At 45.1% G+C, this 20,295-nt stretch overlaps 1 protein-coding gene across 1 annotated transcript in view; it reads right to left on the bottom strand.

The window, feature by feature from the left end:
- Positions 1-19,730, bottom strand: part of LOC135551033 (sarcoplasmic/endoplasmic reticulum calcium ATPase 1-like) — a 102,294-nt gene extending 82,564 nt beyond the window's left edge. The window contains exon 1 of the mRNA XM_064982409.1: positions 18,979-19,730. Within this exon, the coding sequence (XP_064838481.1) occupies positions 18,979-19,096 (118 nt within the window). The 5' untranslated portion in view covers positions 19,097-19,730. The remainder of the gene's footprint in view (positions 1-18,978) is intronic.
- Between the last annotated feature and the right edge of the window lie 565 nt (positions 19,731-20,295).

The following is a 20,295-nucleotide window of genomic DNA, read 5'->3' as shown; positions in this document are numbered from 1 at the left end:
CCGAAGTCAAGGATCAGTAGGATAGTTTTACAAGGGTGTTTGGTGACTGAAGGAGGCTTTGTTGCAAAATAGGAATTTGATTTTGGATTGGAGATGCTTAATGTGAGTCTGGAAGGAGAGACACCTAGGTATTTGTAGATGTCCACAAATTCTAAGTCAGAGCCATCCCGAGTAGTGATGCTGGACCGGCAGGCAGGTGTTGGTATTGATCGGTTGAAGAGCATGCATTTAGCTTTACTTGCATTTAAGAGCAGTTGGAGGCAACAGAAGGAGAGTTGTATGGCATTGAAGCTCATCTAGAGGATAGTTAGCACAGTGTCCAAAGAAGGGCCAGAAGTATACAGAATGGTGTCGTCTGCGTAGAGGTGGATCAGAGAATCACCAGCAGCAAGAGCGATATCATTGATATATACAGAGAAAAGAGTCGGCCCGAGAATTGAACCCTGTGGCACCCCCATAGAGACTGCCAGAGGTCCGGGCAACAGGCCCTCCGGTTTGACACACTGATCTCCATGTGAAAATTAGTTGATGAACCAGGCTAGGCAGTCATTTGAGAAACCAAGGCTGTTGAGTCTGCCGATAAGAATGTGGTGATTGACAGTGTTGAAATCCTTGGCCAGGTCTATGAATGCACAATATTGTCCCTTATCGATGGAGGTTATGATATCGTTTAGGACCTTGAGCGTGGCTGAGGTGCACCCATGACCAGCTCGGAAGCCAGATTGCATAGTGGGATTTTGAAATGGACGGTGATCTGTTTGTTAACTTGGCATTTCGAATATTTTAGAAAGGCAGGGCAGGATATATATAGGTCTGTAGCAGTTTGGGTCTAGAGAGTGTCTCTACCTTTAAATAGGGGGGGATGACTGTGGCAGCTTTCCAATCTTTAGGGATCTCAGACGATACGGAAGAGGTTGAACAGGCTAGAAATAGTGGTTGCAACAATTGCGGCAGATCATTGTAGAAAGAGAGGGTCCAGATTGTCTCGCCCTGCTGATTTGTAGGGGTCCAGATGTTGCAGCTCTTTCAGAACATCAGCTATCTGGATTTGGGTGAAGGAGAAATGGGAGAGGCTTGGGTTTCTGTAGGGGGAGCAGGGTTGTTGACCGGGGTAGGGGTAGCAAGGTGGAAAGCATGGCCAGTCGTAGAATAATGCTTATTGAATTTCTTAATTATAGTGGATTTATCGGTGGTGACAGTGCTTCCTAGCCTCAGTGCAGTGGGAGGAGGTGTTCTTATTCTCCATGGACTTTACAGTGTCTCAGAACATTTTGGAGTTTGTGCTGCAGGATGCAAATTTCTGTTTGAAAAAGCTAGCCTTTGCTTTCCTAACTGCCTGTGTATATTGGTTCCTAACTTCCATGAAAAGTTGCATAACGTGGGGGCTATTCGATGCTAATGCAGCACACCACAGGATGTTTTTGTGCTGGTCAAGGGCAGTCAGGTCTGGAGTGAACCACGGGCTATATCTGTTCCTGGTTCTACATTTCTTTGAATGGGGCATGCTTATTTAATATTGTGAGAAAATGACTTTTAAAAGAATACCCAGACATCCTCTACTGACAGAATGAGGTCAATATCATTCCAGGATACCCAGGCCAGGTCGTTTAGAAATGCCTGCTCGCTGAAGTGTTTTAGGGAGTGTTTTGACAGTGATGAAGGGTGGTTGTTTGAACGCAGACCCATTATGGACGCAAGCAATGAGGCAGTGATCGCTGTCATCCTGGTTGAAGACAGCAGAGGTGTATTTGGAGGGCAAGTTGGTCAGGATGCTATCTAAGAGGGTGCCCATGGTTACGGATTTGGGGTTGTACCTGGTAGGTTAATTGATAATTTGTGTGAGATTGAGTGCATTAAACTTAAATTGTAGGATGGTCGGGGTGTTAAGCATGTCCCAGTTTAGGTCACCTAACAGCAAAAGCTCTGAAGATAGATGGGGGGCAATCAATTCACATATGGTGTCCAGGGCACAGCTGGGGGCAGAAGGTGGTTTATAGCAAGCGGCAACAGTGAGAGACTTGTTTCTGGAAAGGTGGATTTTTAAAAGTAGAAGCTCAAATTGTTTGGGCACAGACCTGGATAGCATGACAGAACGCTGCAGTAGATTGCAACTCCGCCCCCTTGCAGGCCTACCTGCCTGTCAAAAGAAAAAAAGTTACCATGAGATGATAGGTCTACGGCCTTATAGCTGAGGTCTGTGCTCCATTTTGAGACGGGCGGTCTGTCCCCACCCTGAACATTGGTGATTCATCATGCAGAGACAAGGCAATAGAGAAGCTACATTTAGACATCAAATATCATTTAACAGTTCTATTCCATTCATAAACTCAAAAAAAGAAATGTCCCTTTTTCAGGACCCTGTCTTTCAAAGATAATTGAAAATCCAAATAACTTCACAGATCTTCATTGTAAAGGTTTTAAACACTGTTTCCCATGCTTGATCAATGAACCATAAACAATTAATTAACATGCACCTGTGGAACGGTCGTTAAGACACTAAGAGCTTACAGACGGTAGACAATTAAGGTCACAGTTATGAAAACTTAGGACACTAAAGAGGCATTTCTACTGACTCTGAAAAACACTAAAAGAAGGATGCCCAGGGTCCCTGCTCATCTGTGTGAAATTGCCTTAGGCATGCTGCAAGGAGGCATGAGGACTGCAGATGTGGCCTGGGCAATAAATTGCAATGTCCGTACTGTGAGACGCCTAAGACAGCGCTACAGGGAGACAGGACAGACAGCTGATTGTCCTCGCAGTGGCAGACCATGTGTAACAACACCTGCACAGGATTGGTACATCTGAATATCACACCTGCGGGACAGGTACAGGATGGCAATAACAATTGCCCAAGTTACACCAGGAACACAAAATTCCTCCATCAGTGCTCAGACTGTCCACAATAGGCTGAGAGAGGCTGGACTGAGGGCTTGTAGGCCTGTTGTAAGGCAGGTCCTCACCAGACACCACCGGCAACAACGTCGCCTATGGGCACAAACCCACAGTCGCTGGACCAAACAGGGCTGGCAAAAAGTGCTCTTCACTGACGAGTCGCAGTTGTGTCTCACCAGGGGTGATGGTCGGATTTGCGTTTATGGTCGAAGGAATGAGCATTACACCGAGGCCTGTACTCTGGAGCGGGATCGAATTGGACGTGGAGGGTCCATCATGGTCTGGGGCGGTGTGTCACAGCATCATCGGACTGAGCTTGTTCTCATTGAAGGCAATCTCAATGCTGTGCGTTACAGGGAAGGCATCCTCCTCCCTCATGTGCTACCCTTCCTGTCATGCTGGAGGGTCATGTCAGCATGAGCCTGCAGGAAGGCTCATGCTGACATGACCCTCCAGCATGACAATGCCATCATGCTCGTCATACTGCTCGTTCTGTGCGTGATTTCCTGCAAGACTGGGAACTTGCAGGTGCCTTGGTGGAAGAGTGGGGTAACATCTCAAAGCAAGAACTGGCAAATCTGGTGCAGTCCATGAGGAGGAGATGCACTGCAGTACTTAATGCAGCTGGTGGCCACACCAGATACTGAAAGTTTTGATTTTGAACCCCCCCTATGTTCAGGGACACATTATTCCATTTCTGTTAGTCACATGTCTGTGGAACGTGTTCAGTTTACGTCTCAGTTGTTGAATCTTGTTATGTTCATACAAATATTTACACGTTAAGTTTGCTGAAGATAAACGCAGTGGACAGTGAGAGGACGTTTATTTTTTTGCTGAGTTTATAAATAATTTATTATAATTTACCAGCTTCTCAGTTATTTATACTCGGAAAAGGCAGTAGTTTTGGGTTGTAAATCTTGGTAACCAGGGTCCGCCTTTCCCGCCTTTCAACCCTTTCAACCCTGTGTTTTACGTAGGGGTAGGGTCTGTGTTCTACGTAGGGGTAGGGTCTGTGATTTACGTAGGGGTAGGGTCTGTGTTCTACGTAGGGTAGGGTCTGTGTTCTACGTAGGGGTAGGGTCTGTGATTTACGTAGGGGTAGGGTCTGTGATTTACGTAGGGGTAGGGTCTGTGATTTACGTAGGGGTAGGGTCTGTGTTTTACGTAGGGGTAGGGTCTGTGTTCTACGTAGGGTAGGGTCTGTGTTCTACGTAGGGGTAGGGTCTGTGATTTACGTAGGGGTAGGGTCTGTGTCTTACGTAGGGTAGGGTCTGTGTTCTACGTAGGGTCTGTGTTTACTTGGTCTGTGATTTACGTAGGGTAGTTAGGGTCTGTGTTTAGGGTCTGTGTTTACTTACTGTAGGGTAGGTTGTGTTTTAGGGTCTGTGTCTTACGTAGGGTAGTGTTAGGGTCTGTGTCTTACGTAGGGTAGTGTTAGGGTCTGTGTCTTACGTAGGGGTAGGGTCTGTGTTCTACGTAGGGTAGGGTCTGTGTTCTACGTAGGGGTAGGGTCTGTGATTTACGTAGGGGTAGGGTCTGTGATTTACGTAGGGGTAGGGTCTGTGATTTACGTAGGGGTAGGGTCTGTGATTTACGTAGGGGTAGGGTCTGTGTTCTACGTAGGGGTAGGGTCTGTGTTCTACGTAGGGGTAGGGTCTGTGTTCTACGTAGGGGTAGGGTCTGTGATTTACGTAGGGGTAGGGTCTGTGTTCTACGTAGGGTAGGGTCTGTGTTCTACGTAGGGGTAGGTTCTGTGATTTACGTAGGGGTAGGGTCTGTGATTTACGTAGGGGTAGGGTCTGTGATTTAAGTAGGGGTAGGGTCTGTGTTCTACGTAGGGGTAGGGTCTGTGTTCTACGTAGGGGTAGGGTCTGTGTTCTACGTAGGGGTCTGTGTTTACGTAGGGGTAGGGTCTGTGTTCTACGTAGGGGTAGGGTCTGTGTTCTACGTAGGGGTAGGGTCTGTCTGTGTTCTACGTAGGGGTAGGGTCTGTGTTCTACGTAGGGGTAGGGTCTGTGTTCTACGTAGGGGTAGGGTCTGTGTTCTACGTAGGGGTAGGGTCTGTGTTCTACGTAGGGGTAGGGTCTGTGTTCTACGTAGGGATAGGGTCTGTGTTCTACGTAGGGTAGGGTCTGTGTTCTACGTAGGGTCTGTGATTTACGTATGGTCTACGTAGGGTAGGGTTAGGGTCTGTGTTTTACCTAGGGTAGGGTTAGGGTCTGTGTTTAACGTAGGGTAGGGTTAGGGTCTGTGATTTACGTAGGGTAGGATTAGGGTCTGTGTTTTACGTAGGGTAGGGTTAGGGTCTGTGTTTTACGTAGGGTGGTGTTAGGGTCTGTGTTTTACGTAGGGGTAGGGTCTGTGTCTTACGTAGGGTAGTGTTAGGGTCTGTGTCTTACGTAGGGTAGGTTAGGGTCTGTGTTTTACGTACGTAGGGTAGTGTTAGGGTCTGTGTTTACGTAGGGGTAGGGTCTGTGTTTTACTAGGGTTAGGGTAGGGTCTGTGTTTTACGTAGGGTAGGGTCTGTGTTCTTACGTAGGGTTAGTAGGGTCTGTGATTTACGTAGGGGTAGGGTCTGTGTTTTACGTAGGGGTAGGGTCTGTGTTTTACGTAGGGGGGTTAGGGTCTGTGTTTACGTAGGGTCTGTGTCTAGGTGTTCTGTGTTTTACGTAGGGTAGGGTTAGGGTCTGTGTTTTACGTAGGGTAGGGTTAGGGTCTGTGTTTTACGTAGGGGTAGGGTCTGTGATTTACGTAGGGGTTAGGGTCTGTGTTTACGTAGGGTAGGTTAGGGTCTGTGTTCTACGTAGGGGTAGGGTCTGTGTTTTACGTAGGGGTGTTAGGTCTGTGTTTTACGTAGGGGTTAGGGTCTGTGTTTTGTTTTACGTAGGGTAGTGTTAGGGTCTGTGTTTTACGTAGGGGTAGGGTCTGTGTTTTACGTAGGGGTAGGGTCTGTGTTTTACGTAGGGGTAGGGTTAGGGTCTGTGTTCTACGTAGGGGTTAGGGTCTGTGTTTTACGTAGGGGGTAGGGTCTGTGTTTTACGTAGGGGTAGGGTCTGTGTTTTACCCTACGTAGGGGGTTAGGGTCTGTGTTTTACCTAGGGTAGGGTTAGGGTCTGTAGGGGGGTTAGGGTCTGTGTTTTACTACGTAGGGGGGTTAGGGTCTGTGTTTTACGTAGGGGGTTAGGGTCTGTGTTTTACGTAGGGATAGGGTCTGTGTTCTACGGGTCTGTGTTCTACGTAGGGTCTGTGATTTACGTATGGTCTGTGTTTTACGTAGGGTAGGGTTAGGGTCTGTGTTTTACCTGTGTTTTAGGGTAGGGTTAGGGTCTGTGTTTAACGTAGGGTAGGGTTAGGGTCTGTGTTTTACCTAGGGTAGGGTTAGGGTCTGTGTTTTACGTAGGGTAGGGTTAGGGTCTGTGTTTTACGTAGGGTTAGGGTCTGTGTTTTAGGGTCTGTGTTTTACGTAGGGGTAGGGTCTGTGTCTTACGTAGGGTAGTGTTAGGGTCTGTGTCTTACGTAGGGTAGTGTTAGGGTCTGTTTTACGCAGGGTAGTGTTAGGGTCTGTGTTTTACGTAGGGTAGTGTTAGGGTCTGTGTCTTACGTAGGGGTAGGGTTAGGGTCTGTGTTTTACGTAGGGGTAGGGTCTTGTTTTACGTAGGGTAGTGTTTTACGTAGGGTCTTGTTTTACGTAGGGTTAGGGTCTGTGTTTTACGTAGGGTAGGGTTAGGGTCTGTGTTTTACCGAGGGTAGGGTTAGGGTCTGTGTTTTACCGAGGGTAGGGTCTGTGTATTACGTTGGGTGGTGTTAGGGTCTGTGTTTTTACGTAGCGTTAGGGTCTGTGTTTTTTCGTAGGGTAGGATTAGGGTCTGTGTTTTACCTAGGGTAGGGTTAGGGTCTGTGTTTTACCTAGGGTAGGGTTAGGGTCTGTGTTTTACCTAGGGTAGGGTTAGGGTCTGTGTTTTACCTAGGGTAGGGTTAGGGTCTGTGTTTTCTGTGTTTTACCTAGGGTAGGGTTAGGGTCTGTGTTTTACCTAGGGTAGGGTTAGGGTCTGGGTTAGGGTCTGTGTTTTACCTAGGGTAGGGTTAGGGTCTGTGTTTTACCTAGGGTAGGGTTAGGGTCTGTGTTTTACCTAGGGTAGGGTTAGGGTCTGTGTTTTACCTAGGGTAGGGTTAGGGTCTGTGTTTTACCTAGGGTAGGGTTAGGGTCTGTGTTTTACCTAGGGTAGGGTTAGGGTCTGTGTTTTTACCTAGGGTAGGGTTAGGGTCTGTGTTTTACCTAGGGTAGGGTTAGGGTCTGTGTTTTACCTAGGGTAGGGTTAGGGTCTGTGTTTTACCTAGGGTAGGGTTAGGGTCTGTGTTTTACCTAGGGTAGGGTTAGGGTCTGTGTTTTACCTAGGGTGGTGTTAGGGTCTGTGTTTTACGTAGGGGTAGGGTCTGTGATTTACGTAGGGTAGTGTTAGGGTCTGTGTCTTACGTAGGGTAGTGTTAGGGTCTGTGTTTTAGGGTCTGTGTTTTACCTAGGGTAGGGTTAGGGTCTGTGTTTTACGGGTAGGGTCTGTGTTTTAGTGGGTTAGGGTCTGTGTTTTACGTAGGGTAGGGTTAGGGTCTGTGTTTTACCGAGGGTAGGGTTAGGGTCTGTGTTTTACCGGGTAGGGTTAGGGTTGTGTTTTAGGGTCTGTGTTTTACCGAGGGTAGGATTAGGGTCTGTGTTTTACCGAGGGTAGGGTTAGGGTCTGTGTTTTACCGAGGGTAGGATTAGGGTCTGTGTATTACGTTGGGTGGTGTTAGGGTCTGTGTTTTTATGTAGCGTTAGGGTCTGTGTTTTTTCGTAGGGTAGGATTAGGGTCTGTGTTTTACCTAGGGTAGGGTTAGGGTCTGTGTTTTACCTAGGGTAGGGTTAGGGTCTGTGTTTTACCTAGGGGGTTAGGGTCTGTGTTTTAGGGTCTGTGTTTTACCTAGGGTAGGGTTAGGGTCTGTGTTTTACCTAGGGTAGGGTTAGGGTCTGTGTTTTACCTAGGGTAGGGTTAGGGTCTGTGTTTTACCTAGGGTAGGGTCTGTTAGGGTCTGTGTTTTACCTAGGGTAGGGTTAGGGTCTGTTTTTAGGGTCTGTGTTTTACCTAGGGTAGGGTTAGGGTCTGTGTTTTACCTAGGGTAGGGTTAGGGTCTGTGTTTTACCTAGGGTAGGGTTAGGGTCTGTGTTTTACCGAGGGTAGGGTTAGGGTCTGTGTTTTACCGAGGGTAGGGTTAGGGTCTGTGTTTTACCGAGGGTAGGGTTAGGGTCTGTGTTTTACCGAGGGTAGGGTTAGGGTCTGTGTTTTTAGGGTCTGTGTTTTAGGGGTAGGGTTAGGGTCTGTGTTTTACCGAGGGTAGGGTTAGGGTCTGTGTTTTACCGAGGGTAGGGTCTGTGTATTACGTTGGGTGGTGTTAGGGTCTGTGTTTTTACGTAGCGTTAGGGTCTGTGTTTTACCTAGGGTAGGGTTAGGGTCTGTGTTTTACCTAGGGTAGGGTTAGGGTCTGTGTTTTACCTAGGGTAGGGTTAGGGTCTGTGTTTTACCTAGGGTAGGGTTAGGGTCTGTGTTTTACCTAGGGTATGGTTAGGGTCTGTGTTTTGTGTTTTACCTAGGGTAGGGTTAGGGTCTGTGTTTTACCTAGGGTAGGGTTAGGGTCTGTGTTTTACCTAGGGTAGGGTTAGGGTCTGTGTTTTACCTAGGGTAGGGTTAGGGTCTGTGTTTTACCTAGGGTAGGGTTAGGGTCTGTGTTTTACTGTGTTTTACGAGGGTAGGGTTAGGGTCTGTGTTTTAGGGTCTGTGTTTTAGGGGTAGGGTTAGGGTCTGTGTTTTACCGAGGGTAGGATTAGGGTCTGTGTTTTACGTTGGGTGGTGTTAGGGTCTGTGTTTTTAGGGTTAGGGTCTGTTTTAGGGTCTGTGTTTTACCTAGGGTAGGGTTAGGGTCTGTGTTTTACCTAGGGTAGGGTTAGGGTCTGTGTTTTACCTAGGGTAGGGTTAGGGTCTGTGTTTTACCTAGGGTAGGGTTAGGGTCTGTGTTTTACTGTGTTTTACCTAGGGTAGGGTTAGGGTCTGTGTTTTACCTAGGGTAGGGTTAGGGTCTGTGTTTTACCTAGGGTAGGGTTAGGGTCTGTGTTTTACCTAGGGTTAGGGTCTGTGTTTTACCTAGGGTCTGTGTTTTTACCTAGGGTAGGGTTAGGGTCTGTGTTTTACGTAGGGTACGGTTAGGGTCTGTGTTTTACCTAGGGTAGGGTTAGGGTCTGTGTTTTACCTAGGGTAGGGTTAGGGTCTGTGTTTTACGTAGGGTGGTGTTAAGGTCTGTGTTTTACGTAGGGGTAGGGTCTGTGATTTACGTAGGGTAGTGTTAGGGTCTGTGTCTTACGTAGGGTAGTGTTAGGGTCTGTTTTACGTAGGGTAGTGTTAGGGTCTTTGTTTTATGTAGGGTAGTGTTAGGGTCTGTGTCTTACGTAGGGGTAGGGTTAGGGTCTGTGTTTTACGTAGGGGTAGGGTCTTGTTTTACGTAGGGTAGGGTTAGGGTCTGTGTTTTACCTAGGGTAGGGTTAGGGTCTGTGTTTTACGTAGGGTGGTGTTAGGGTCTGTGTTTTATGTAGGGGTAGGGTCTGTGATTTACGTAGGGTAGTGTTAGGGTCTGTGTCTTACGTAGGGTAGTGTTAGGGTCTGTTTTACGTAGGGTAGTGTTAGGGTCTGTTTTACCTAGGGTAGGGTTAGGGTCTGTGTTTTACCTAGGGTAGGGTTAGGGTCTGTGTTTTACCTAGGGTAGGGTTAGGGTCTGTGTTTTACCTAGGGTAGGGTTAGGGTCGGTGTTTTACCTAGGGTAGGGTTAGGGTCGGTGTTTAACGTAGGGTAGAGTTAGGGTCTGTGTTTTACATAGGGTAGGGTTAGGGTCTGTGTTTTACGTAGGGTAGGGTTAGGGTCTGTGTTTAACGTAGCGTTAGGGTCTGTGTTCTACGTAGGGTAGTGGTAGGGTCTGTGTTTAACGTAGGGTAGGGTCTGTGTTTAACGTAGCGTTAGGGTCTGTGTTTAACGTAGGGTAGTGTTAGGGTCAGTGTTTAACGTAGGGTAGGGTCTGTGTTTAACGTAGCGTTAGGGTCTGTGTTCTACGTAGGGTAGTGGTAGGGTCTGTGTTTAACATAGCGTAGTAGTAGGGTCTGTGTTTAACATAGCGTTAGGGTCTGTGCTCTACAAACATTAAGTCAGAAGCCCCAGCCAGACGACAGAGTCAGCGTGCCCATCTCTCTTACACAAACACAGGGGTACAAAAAAAGCCTTTTTGAAACCACCCTCCATGTGGGTGGGGGTGCGAGCTGAAAATACAAGTCACCACTCACACGCGTTCTCAAAGCAACATCCTTTGTCATAGTACGTTCAGCGTGCAGAGGGGCCCATCTGTCTTTCACTACACACACGCTCAGAGTCGCGGTCTTCACAAGTAACACCAGCAGACAAAAAGAGAAGTTGTAAATATTCTTGTGAATGACACACTACATATTACCGGATGGGTGTGGGTGCGTGTGGTGTGTCCTGAAGCAGCAAGGACACTAAGCACGAGTCCCAATGGTCTGTGTGGACAGAAGGTCCTCTTAACATGAAGGAAAGAACTGAAAAACACTCTGCGTGCTAGTGTTTGTCAATGTTTGTAACAATTAAAACCAACTCATTAAGTGACAACTAATGTTTTTGACCATGTTAAATGTCATCAACCCACCCAAATATGTAAAACACAGGGTTAAAAATTTTGCGGTCATAAAACAAAATGTCCCCCCCCCCTCCCATCAGTTTCAGAATAAAAGGAGACATGGCTTCCATAATGACACCACAGGTTTTGACTAGGGGGTAAGACAGGCCTTACTGAATCAAATCAAATTTATTTATATAGCCCTTCGTACATCAGCTGATATCTCAAAGTGCTGTACAGAAACCCAGCCTAAAACCCCAAACAGCAAGCAATGCAGGTGTAGATGCACGGTGGTTAGGAAAAACTCCCTAGAAAGGCCAAAACCTAGGAAGAAACCTAGAGAGGAACCAGGCTATGTGGGTTGGCCACTGAATGTGTGTGCTATGCTAGGATAACAGTAACACCAAGGCACAACGCCCCTCTGACACTACCAACGGGGACAATGTATCATCTAAAACGGAGGAGTCTCCCTTACATTGCCTATGGTCGTGATCTGAGAATACCGTAGAAAAAAATATATATTTTCCAATAGAAAACAACTATAAATCCAGATAGTCCACTTTAGGTTTCCATTCAGTGCCAAACGAACCCTCCATCCAGGAGTTCCAGAGCCAGACAAAGTGTGAAACAGGCCTCGCATCCTGTACTGGCGTAGGAATGTTATGTCTGTGTCTAAGAAACTGGCCGATATATATCTTCCCCTGGAATGTTGCCAGTACCTGCTACAGCCGAGCAGATCACTTGAAGGAACAAGGGGCTTCCCTAGTTCGTAACCTTTTTTTTCTTTTTTTTTTAGTTACTCCTAAAATACATTATAACTATTCAGAAATATTGCCCTCATGCACAGCAGATTATTTATTCACCTTTTTTTAACAGGTAAACTGACTGAGAACATATTCTCTTTGATAATTAGGCTTATGGCCTTACGAGTTCCCTGAGCCCAAAAGTACTGCCATACAGCAATAGCCTACCTAGTCCTGTTTGTGTTCACCAGTAACAGATTAGTTTGCAGGACTTGTTTGTTTGTGGTCATGTTGTCTACAGGTATAATAATAATAATAAACGAACTACAGAACAGCTCCTGTATTCTCCCTATGAAAACAATCCATCTCGGTGTCAGAGAACAAGAAGTAATCATGGAGGGTTTGTACTAGAGGTCGACCGATTATGATTTCTTTCAACGCCGATACCGATTATTGCAGGACCAAAAAAGCCGATACCGATTAATCGGACAATTTTTTTTTTTTTTTTGTAATAATGACAATTACAACAATACTGAATGAACACTTATTTTAACTTAATATAATACATCAATAAAATCAATTTAGCCTCAAGTAAATAATGAAACATGTTAAATTTGGTTTAAATAATGCAAAAACAAAGTGTTGGAGAAGAAAGTAAAAGTGCAATATGTGCCATGTAAGAAAGCTAACGTTTAAGTTCCTTGCTCAGAACATGAGAACATATGAAAGCTGGTGGTTCCTTTTAACATGAGTCTTCAATATTCCCAGGTAAGAAGTTTTAGGTTGTAGTTATTATAGGATGTTCTTATAGGCACTTTAGTATTGCCAGTGTAACAGTATAGCTTCCGTCCCTCTCCTCGCTCCACCCTGAGCTCGACCCAGCAACACAATTACAACAGCCACCATCGAAGCAGCGTTACCCATGAAGAGCAAGGGGAACAACTACTAGAATGCTCAGAGCGAGTGACGTTTGAAACGTTATTAGCGAACGCTAACTAGCCAGCCATTTCACTTCATCTCACTTCAGCCTCATCTCTGGAGTTGATAGGCTTGAAGTCATAAACAGTGCAATGCTTGACGCACAAGGAAGAGCTGCTGGCAAAATGCCCGACAGTGCTGTTTGAATTAATGTTTACGCGCCTGCTTCTGCATACCACCGCTCAGTCAGATACTTAGATAATTGTATGCTTCGTCAGATTATATGCAACGCAGGACACGCTAGATAATATCTAGTAATATCATCAACCATGTGTAGTTAACTAGTGATTATGATTGATTGTTTTTTATAAGATAAGTTTAATGCTAGCTAGCAACTTACCTTGGCTTACTGCATTGGCGTAACAGACAGTGTCCTTGTGGAGTGCAACGAGAGAGAGAGGCAGGTCATTATTGCGTTGGACTAGTTAACTGTAAGGTTACAAGATTAGTTCCCCTGAGCTGACAAGGTGAAAATCTGTCGTTCTGCCCCTGAACGAGGCAGTTAACCCACCGTTCCTAGGGTGTCATTGAAAATAAGAATGTGTTCTTAACTGACTTACCTAGTTAGATAAAAGGTATAAAACATTTTTAAAAGAATAAAATACCACAAACAAAAAAAAGTTGGCGCCCAAAAATACCGATTTCCGATTGTTATGAAAACTTGAAATCGGCCCTAATTAAATCGGCCATTCCGATTAATCGTCGACCTCTAGTTTGTAACAGAAAAGCATGCCACCTACACACTTTGAACAGCGGCTCCCTCCCTGCAACCATCACCGAACTCATTGGCGTGAGTCGTTGTAACCAACTTGGTAATCCAAGTACCATGAGTCGTTGCTGTCAACTACAAAAGGCAGGCTGTTGTGGGTTTGTCTTCAGAGCGGAATGAGCCGTTCAGTGTGCCACATACACCACTCAGCTGATGTAGCTATTAAAACTTAAAATAACACTTCCTTTTCCTTGTGTTGTTGGCTGTGAGGAATTAGAGAGCGGGACGTTGGTCACGTTCAGCAGGAAATACACAGTTGAACTTTGCAGATAGACATTTCATGAACAGAACTGACAAGATTGCTTCTTCTACATGTCCGAGAGGTATGTTTGTTCCACAGAATATATTTATATCTGAACATTCCACAACGTTGTGCCCTACTGAACGCAACCCTGGTTTACAGCCAAGAGAGGAAAGGGTATTCCCTTAAGCAAACATATCTACGAGCGCACACACAGGAAGTCAGTTCACAACTAGCAACGAAAGATGTGTAACCAGATGTTTCTTTTTCCATGAAGTCGTCACAGCAACACACAGATCTCTGGGTAGGTTTCGCTCTGTGCAACAAAGGACTGCTGGTTCTCTCTAATGATACAGCACAGCAGCCCTCCTCTATAGCAAAAAGGCTCCAGCCACCATGCAAAAAATAAATCAGGCCAAAGACTCAGGACCATTGTAAAAGTGCCAAGTTTAGTAAAAGATCCATTAAGCAGCATCACATCTACATCTGATTGAGGATTCAGCGGAAGGCTTTGATCCAATAAGTCCACAGAGGAAAAGACGTGAACCATTATACTGCATCATCAACAGGTTGTAGCCTATAGAAAACACCCCTTTGAGCACATTGAGGGATGGTCCTGGATATTTGTTCTCAGTGCAGATTTCACACAAGTCAGCGCTGTTGTTCCCCTTCCTCCCAGAAGTAGATGAAAAGAGTTTCCTCAACTTATGAATGTTATCATTCCACTATGGAATCCAGAATTAATGGTGGTGCCACAGTGGAATCCAGAATTAATGGTGGTGCCAGTGGCATCCAGAATTAATGGTGGTGCCATAGTGGAATTAATGGGGGTGCCATAGTGGAATTAATGGGGGTGCCATAGTGGAATTAATGGGGGTGCCAAAGTGGAATTAATGGGGGTGCCATAGTGGAATTAATGGGGGTGCCACAGTGGAATTAATGGGGGTGCCACAGTGGAATTAATGGGGGTGCCACAGTGGAATTAATGGGGTGCCACAGTGGAATTAATGGGGTGCCATAGTGGAATTAATGGGGTGCCACAGTGGAATTAATGGGGGTGCCATAGTGGAATTAATGGGGGTGCCATAGTGGAATTAATGGGGGTGCCATAGTGGAATTAATGGGGGTGCCATAGTGGAATTAATGGGGGTGCCATAGTGGAATTAATGGGGGTGCCACAGTGGAATCCAGAATTAATGGTGGTGCCAGTGGCATCCAGAATTAATGGTGGTGCCATAGTGGAATTAATGGTGGTGCCATAGTGGAATTAATGGTGGTGCCATAGTGGAATTAATGGGGGTGCCATAGTGGAATTAATGGGGGTGCCACAGTGGAATCCAGAATTAATGGTGGTGCCATAGTGGAATTAATGGGGGTGCCATAGTGGAATTAATGGGGGTGCCATAGTGGAATTAATGGGGGTGCCATAGTGGAATTAATGGGGGTGCACAGTGGAATTAACGGGGTGCCATAGTGGAATTAATGGGGTGCCATAGTGGAATTAATGGGGGTGCCATAGTGGAATTAATGGGGGTGCCATAGTGGAATTAATGGGGGTGCCATAGTGGAATTAATGGGGGTGCCATAGTGGAATTAATAGGGGTTATGGTGGAATTAATGGGGGTGCCATAGTGGAATTAATGGGGGTGCCACAGTGGAATCCAGAATTAATGGTGGTGCCAGTGGCATCCAGAATTAATGGTGGTGCCATAGTGGAATTAATGGTGGTGCCATAGTGGAATTAATGGTGGTGCCATAGTGGAATTAATGGGGGTGCCATAGTGGAATTAATGGGGGTGCCACAGTGGAATCCAGAATTAATGGTGGTGCCATAGTGGAATTAATGGTGGTGCCATAGTGGAATTAATGGGGGTGCCATAGTGGAATTAATGGGGGTGCCATAGTGGAATTAATGGGGGTGCCATAGTGGAATTAATGGGGGTGCCATAGTGGAATTAATGGGGGTGCCACAGTGGAATCCAGAATTAATGGGGGTGCCATAGTGGAATTAATGGGGGTGCCATAGTGGAATTAATGGGGGTGCCACAGTGGAATCCAGAATTAATGGTGGTGCCAGTGGCATCCAGAATTAATGGCGGTGCCATAGTGGAATTAATGGTGGTGCCATAGTGGAATTAATGGTGGTGCCATAGTGGAATTAATGGGGGTGCCATAGTGGAATTAATGGGGGTGCCACAGTGGAATCCAGAATTAATGGTGGTGCCATAGTGGAATTAATGGTGGTGCCATAGTGGAATTAATGGGGGTGCCATAGTGGAATTAATGGGGGTGCCATAGTGGAATTAATGGGGGTGCCATAGTGGAATTAATGGTGGTGCCACAGTGGAATTAATGGTGGTGCCATAGTGGCATCCAGAATTAATGGTGGTGCCATAGTGGAATTAATGGTGGTGCCATAGTGGAATTAATGGGGGTGCCATAGTGGAATTAATGGGGGTGTCATAGTAGAATCCAGAGTTAATGGGGGTGCCATAGTGGAATTAATGGTGGTGCCATAGTGGAATTAATGGGGGTGCCATAGTGGAATTAATGGGGGTGCCATAGTGGAATTAATGGGGGTGCCATAGTGGAATTAATGGGGTGCCATAGTGGAATTAATGGGGGTGCCATAGTGGAATTAATGGGGGTGCCATAGTGGAATTAATGGTGGTGCCATAGTGGAATTAATGGTGGTGCCATAGTGGAATTAATGGTGGTGCCAGTGGCATCCAGAATTAATGGGGGTGCCATAGTGGAATTAATGGTGGTGCCATAGTGGAATTAATGGTGGTGCCACAGTGGAATCCAGAATTAATGGGGGTGTCACAGTGGAATTAATGGGGGTGCCATAGTGGAATCCAGAATTAATGGGGGTGCCATAGTGGCATCCAGAATTAATGGGGGTGCCATAGTGGAATTAATGGTGGTGCCACAGTGGAATTAATGGGGGTGCCATAGTGGAATTAATGGGGGTGCCATAGTGGAATTAATGGGGGTGCCATAGTGGAATTAATGGGGGTGCCATAGTGGAATTAATGGTGGTGCCATAGTGGAATTAATGGTGGTGCCATAGTGGAATTAATGGTGGTGCCAGTGGCATCCAGAATTAATGGGGGTGCCATAGTGGAATTAATGGTGGTGCCACAGTGGAATCCAGAATTAATGGGGGTGCCACAGTGGAATTAATGGGGGTGCCATAGTGGAATCCAGAATTAATGGGGGTGCCATAGTGGAATTAATGGTGGTGCCATAGTGGAATTAATGGTGGTGCCACAGTGGAATCCAGAATTAATGGTGGTGCCATAGTGGAATTAATGGTGATGCCATAGTGGAATTAATGGTGGTGCCATAGTGGCATCCAGAATTAATGGGGGTGCCATAGTGGAATTAATGGGGGTGCCATAGTGGAATCCAGAATTAATGGTGGTGCCATAGTGGAATTAATGGTGGTGCCATAGTGGAATTAATGGTGGTGCCACAGTGGAATTAATGGTGATGCCACAGTGGAATTAATGGTGGTGCCATAGTGGCATCCAGAATTAATGGGGGTGCCATAGTGGAATTAATGGTGGTGCCACAGTGGAATTAATGGGGGTGCCATAGTGGAATTAATGGTGGTGCCACAGTGGAATTAATGGTGGTGCCATAGTGGAATTAATGGTGGTGCCATAGTGGAATTAATGGTGGTGCCACAGTGGAATTAATGGTGGTGCCACAGTGGAATTAATGGTGGTGCCACAGTGGAATCCAGCATTAATGGTGGTGCCATAGTGGAATTAATGGTGATGCCATAGTGGAATTAATGGGGGTGCCATAGTGGAATCCAGAATTAATGGGGATGACATAGTGGAATTAATGGTGGTGCCATAGTGGAATTAATGGTGGTGCCACAGTGGAATTAATGGTGGTGCCACAGTGGAATTAATGGTGGTGCCATAGTGGAATTAATGGTGGTGCCATAGTGGAATTAATGGTGGTGCCACAGTGGAATTAATGGTGGTGCCACAGTGGAATTAATGGTGGTGCCACAGTGGAATTAATGGTGGTGCCACAGTGGAATTAATGGTGGTGCCACAGTGGAATTAATGGTGGTGCCATAGTGTCATCCAGTAGCCTACTGATCCAGTAGCCTACCATGGCATGAGTGTGTAACTTCAAACCTAGAGTATTAACCATGCGTATTACAACTAATGGGGTTGAAATGGAAACAGGTAAATCAAGTTCTCTCTATCAGTTGTGTTACAGAATATCCCACAGAAACACTTCCTCCTTATCAACATGATTGACCGCCTCTCATGTGAAATATCCATTCACATGAAATAGTAGACTGTCTATAGCAGGAATGACATGTAATAATATGTTATTTATTTATCTTTAAATGAAAGGCTGAATAGTTGTTCTCCAATTAGCTCAAGACTAAAGTTACTCCTTAGTCCAAGGACCTTATATGTTCTGTTTAAAAGAGCGAATTGGCTCCGGAAGTGAAAATATCCAAATACGCCCCTCTATAAACGGGAATCGATTACCAAATGAGGTACGGGTCTAGACACATAAATCCCTGTACTTTTAATATCACATTAAAATGATTTTTTAATGCAAAAACGCACACTTACTGTATGTACACTGTTTTAACGTAGGTTGCAGACGACAGTATTTTTCAGTGACAACACGTTTGTGGCGTCCATCTTTCGTTTACACACAGGTGTTCGGAAGAGCCAGAAAGCTCATTTGCACAGGTAGTCCACGGTCCTCTGAGTGTTTTCCGTAGAAAAGCGCTGTAACGTGGAAATATGGCTACGTGGGACCCTAACCCTATAGAAAAGGTATGGTTCACTTTTACCTTTTAAAAATATATAGAATTATGTATCGCTGATATGAAAATATAAGGTACGTTTGCTTCTATTGCAAGCGATGCATGTTAATGTCCAGACCCGAGCATCGAACAAACCCCCGTATAGAAAGTCATTGGACTAAGGAACAATGTGTAATGTAATGGAACTGAGTCATGATCAATAAGCAAGATGGTACCGTCATGTGTAAAGGCTATTCCTATTGTTGACTATATCCCCAAATTAAATTGTTACAGTATTGCACTTATTCTTAATTAATAAATGTCGTTGATGAACGTGACATAATACTAGTCTACCCCCCCCCCCCAAAAAATATATATATAAATAAATACATGCATGCATTACAAACCCGATGCGATAGACGTCCAGCCTAAATACAGGTGTTACAATAGTAGCATATTCTATGAATCTGGTTGAAGGTTGTAAAAGGTATCCGTGATAAGGAGCGTTCGGGTTCAGTGCGTTGTTTCCCCACTTACACACAACTTTGTTTAAAGCGAGAAACTCTATGTAGCTCAGTGAAGTGTGATAAAAAAAAAATTAACGGACAGTAGCGTCAAACATAAGATCAGTCAAAAGATGTCGGGTGGAAGGAACATTTGCAGGATGTATGCGACAGATATTCGTGTTTTTCAATAAGGCGCGGGGAAATAATTTAACCAATTTCCCTAAACTACTCAATGAAATCCGTGACCGTGGTAAAATTACAACTTCCCTAAACCGTTCAATTATATCCGTGACTGTGGAAAAATGGCATTTACCAATCAACCAGGTAAACTGAATAACAGTAAACATGTTACTCACCATTCGGTCCATATTTTTCAAAATTAGATTTCACTTGTTCAAGTGTGAGTCCAGTGTTTTCGTTCACACTGAAGTTCTCTAAAACTTCAGATGCGGATTTCGTGTGCGCGCTATCCATCTCGGAGGGAGAACAGACTAACTAAACAATTAAATTAAAAGGCATGTAGTTAAATATGGAACATCTATTGCGACAATAAAGGTCTAATATACAGTCGTTTTCCACCGATGTGCCTTGCGTTCAGACTGCCAAGCGGAGGTGGCTCTGCCTGCTAGACGGTCACCTGCCTCCTCTTCTGCGAGCCGACAATTGGAGCTGTACCGCCGGATTCCTTTTCGAAGACAACTCTATTGCCCAATAGATCCTACTGCAGTCAGCACTTCATCAAACCACAAGGTGTGATATGTTGGGACTGCGTAGCGACCGCCTCTCTCGTGAGTGAGCGTGTTCGAACACTCGCTTGCCTTCCTATTGGTTGTTATTACCTGTGAGTAAAGCTCTGCTAAACTCCCATGATTTTGATAAGCCAAATACGCACCGTCCGTGTCTTCTCGGTTTAGGCCTATAGTTCTTATGCACCGCATATGAAAAGTCACAGGAGGTAATACTATGTCATTCTCAAGATACAAATGTTTCATATGTCATCAGTTCATGCTTGGGGTTATGGATCTCTTTCCTTTTGGCACATCATCTTGTGCAAAGAAAATCTCACTTTTAAAAGCTCATAATATGTTACTCATACCCCAAAATGTGGTTGACTCGTCCTATACTTGTATTTATGACAAAAGCATAAATGAGAGGGAAAAAAAACACTTCAAAAATCCCACCTCAAACTTGCTTTCTATTTCCTCATAGCGGATGACGTCATGTTTTTGTGTGAGACGTCTCATTGGCTGAGCTGCCCAATCAGCTGTTTACTTGTCAGTAATACTTTTATTGACCAGTATATGCCCAGACCATTCTGTTGTTGTGATATGGCCATACCATTCAAACACAGAAAAGCTGTTTGAAAACATATTTAATTACTTTTTTTTTTAAGGAGAACTATTTCACTCATATTGTAATTTATTATATATAATATTTCTGGAAACACTGGACAGTTTATTTAAAAGTCTCCTAAACACAATTGCAGAAAATGAGACTTTCCTGATTTTGTACTTCTTGGAATAGCTGTAGTCTACATCTCTGGAAATAGTTTGCCATTTGGGCGGCAGTGTAGCCTAGTGGTTAGAGTGTTGGACTAGTAACCAGAAGGTTGAGAGTTCAAACCCCCGAACTGACAAGGTACAAATCTGTCGTTCTGCCCCTGAACTGCACTG

This window comes from Oncorhynchus masou, chromosome 12 (assembly GCF_036934945.1).
Source record: "Oncorhynchus masou masou isolate Uvic2021 chromosome 12, UVic_Omas_1.1, whole genome shotgun sequence".
Lineage (NCBI taxonomy): Eukaryota > Metazoa > Chordata > Actinopteri > Salmoniformes > Salmonidae > Oncorhynchus > Oncorhynchus masou.
Note: the sequence above shows the minus strand (reverse complement) of the source record. Positions and strands in the feature narration are given on the sequence as shown.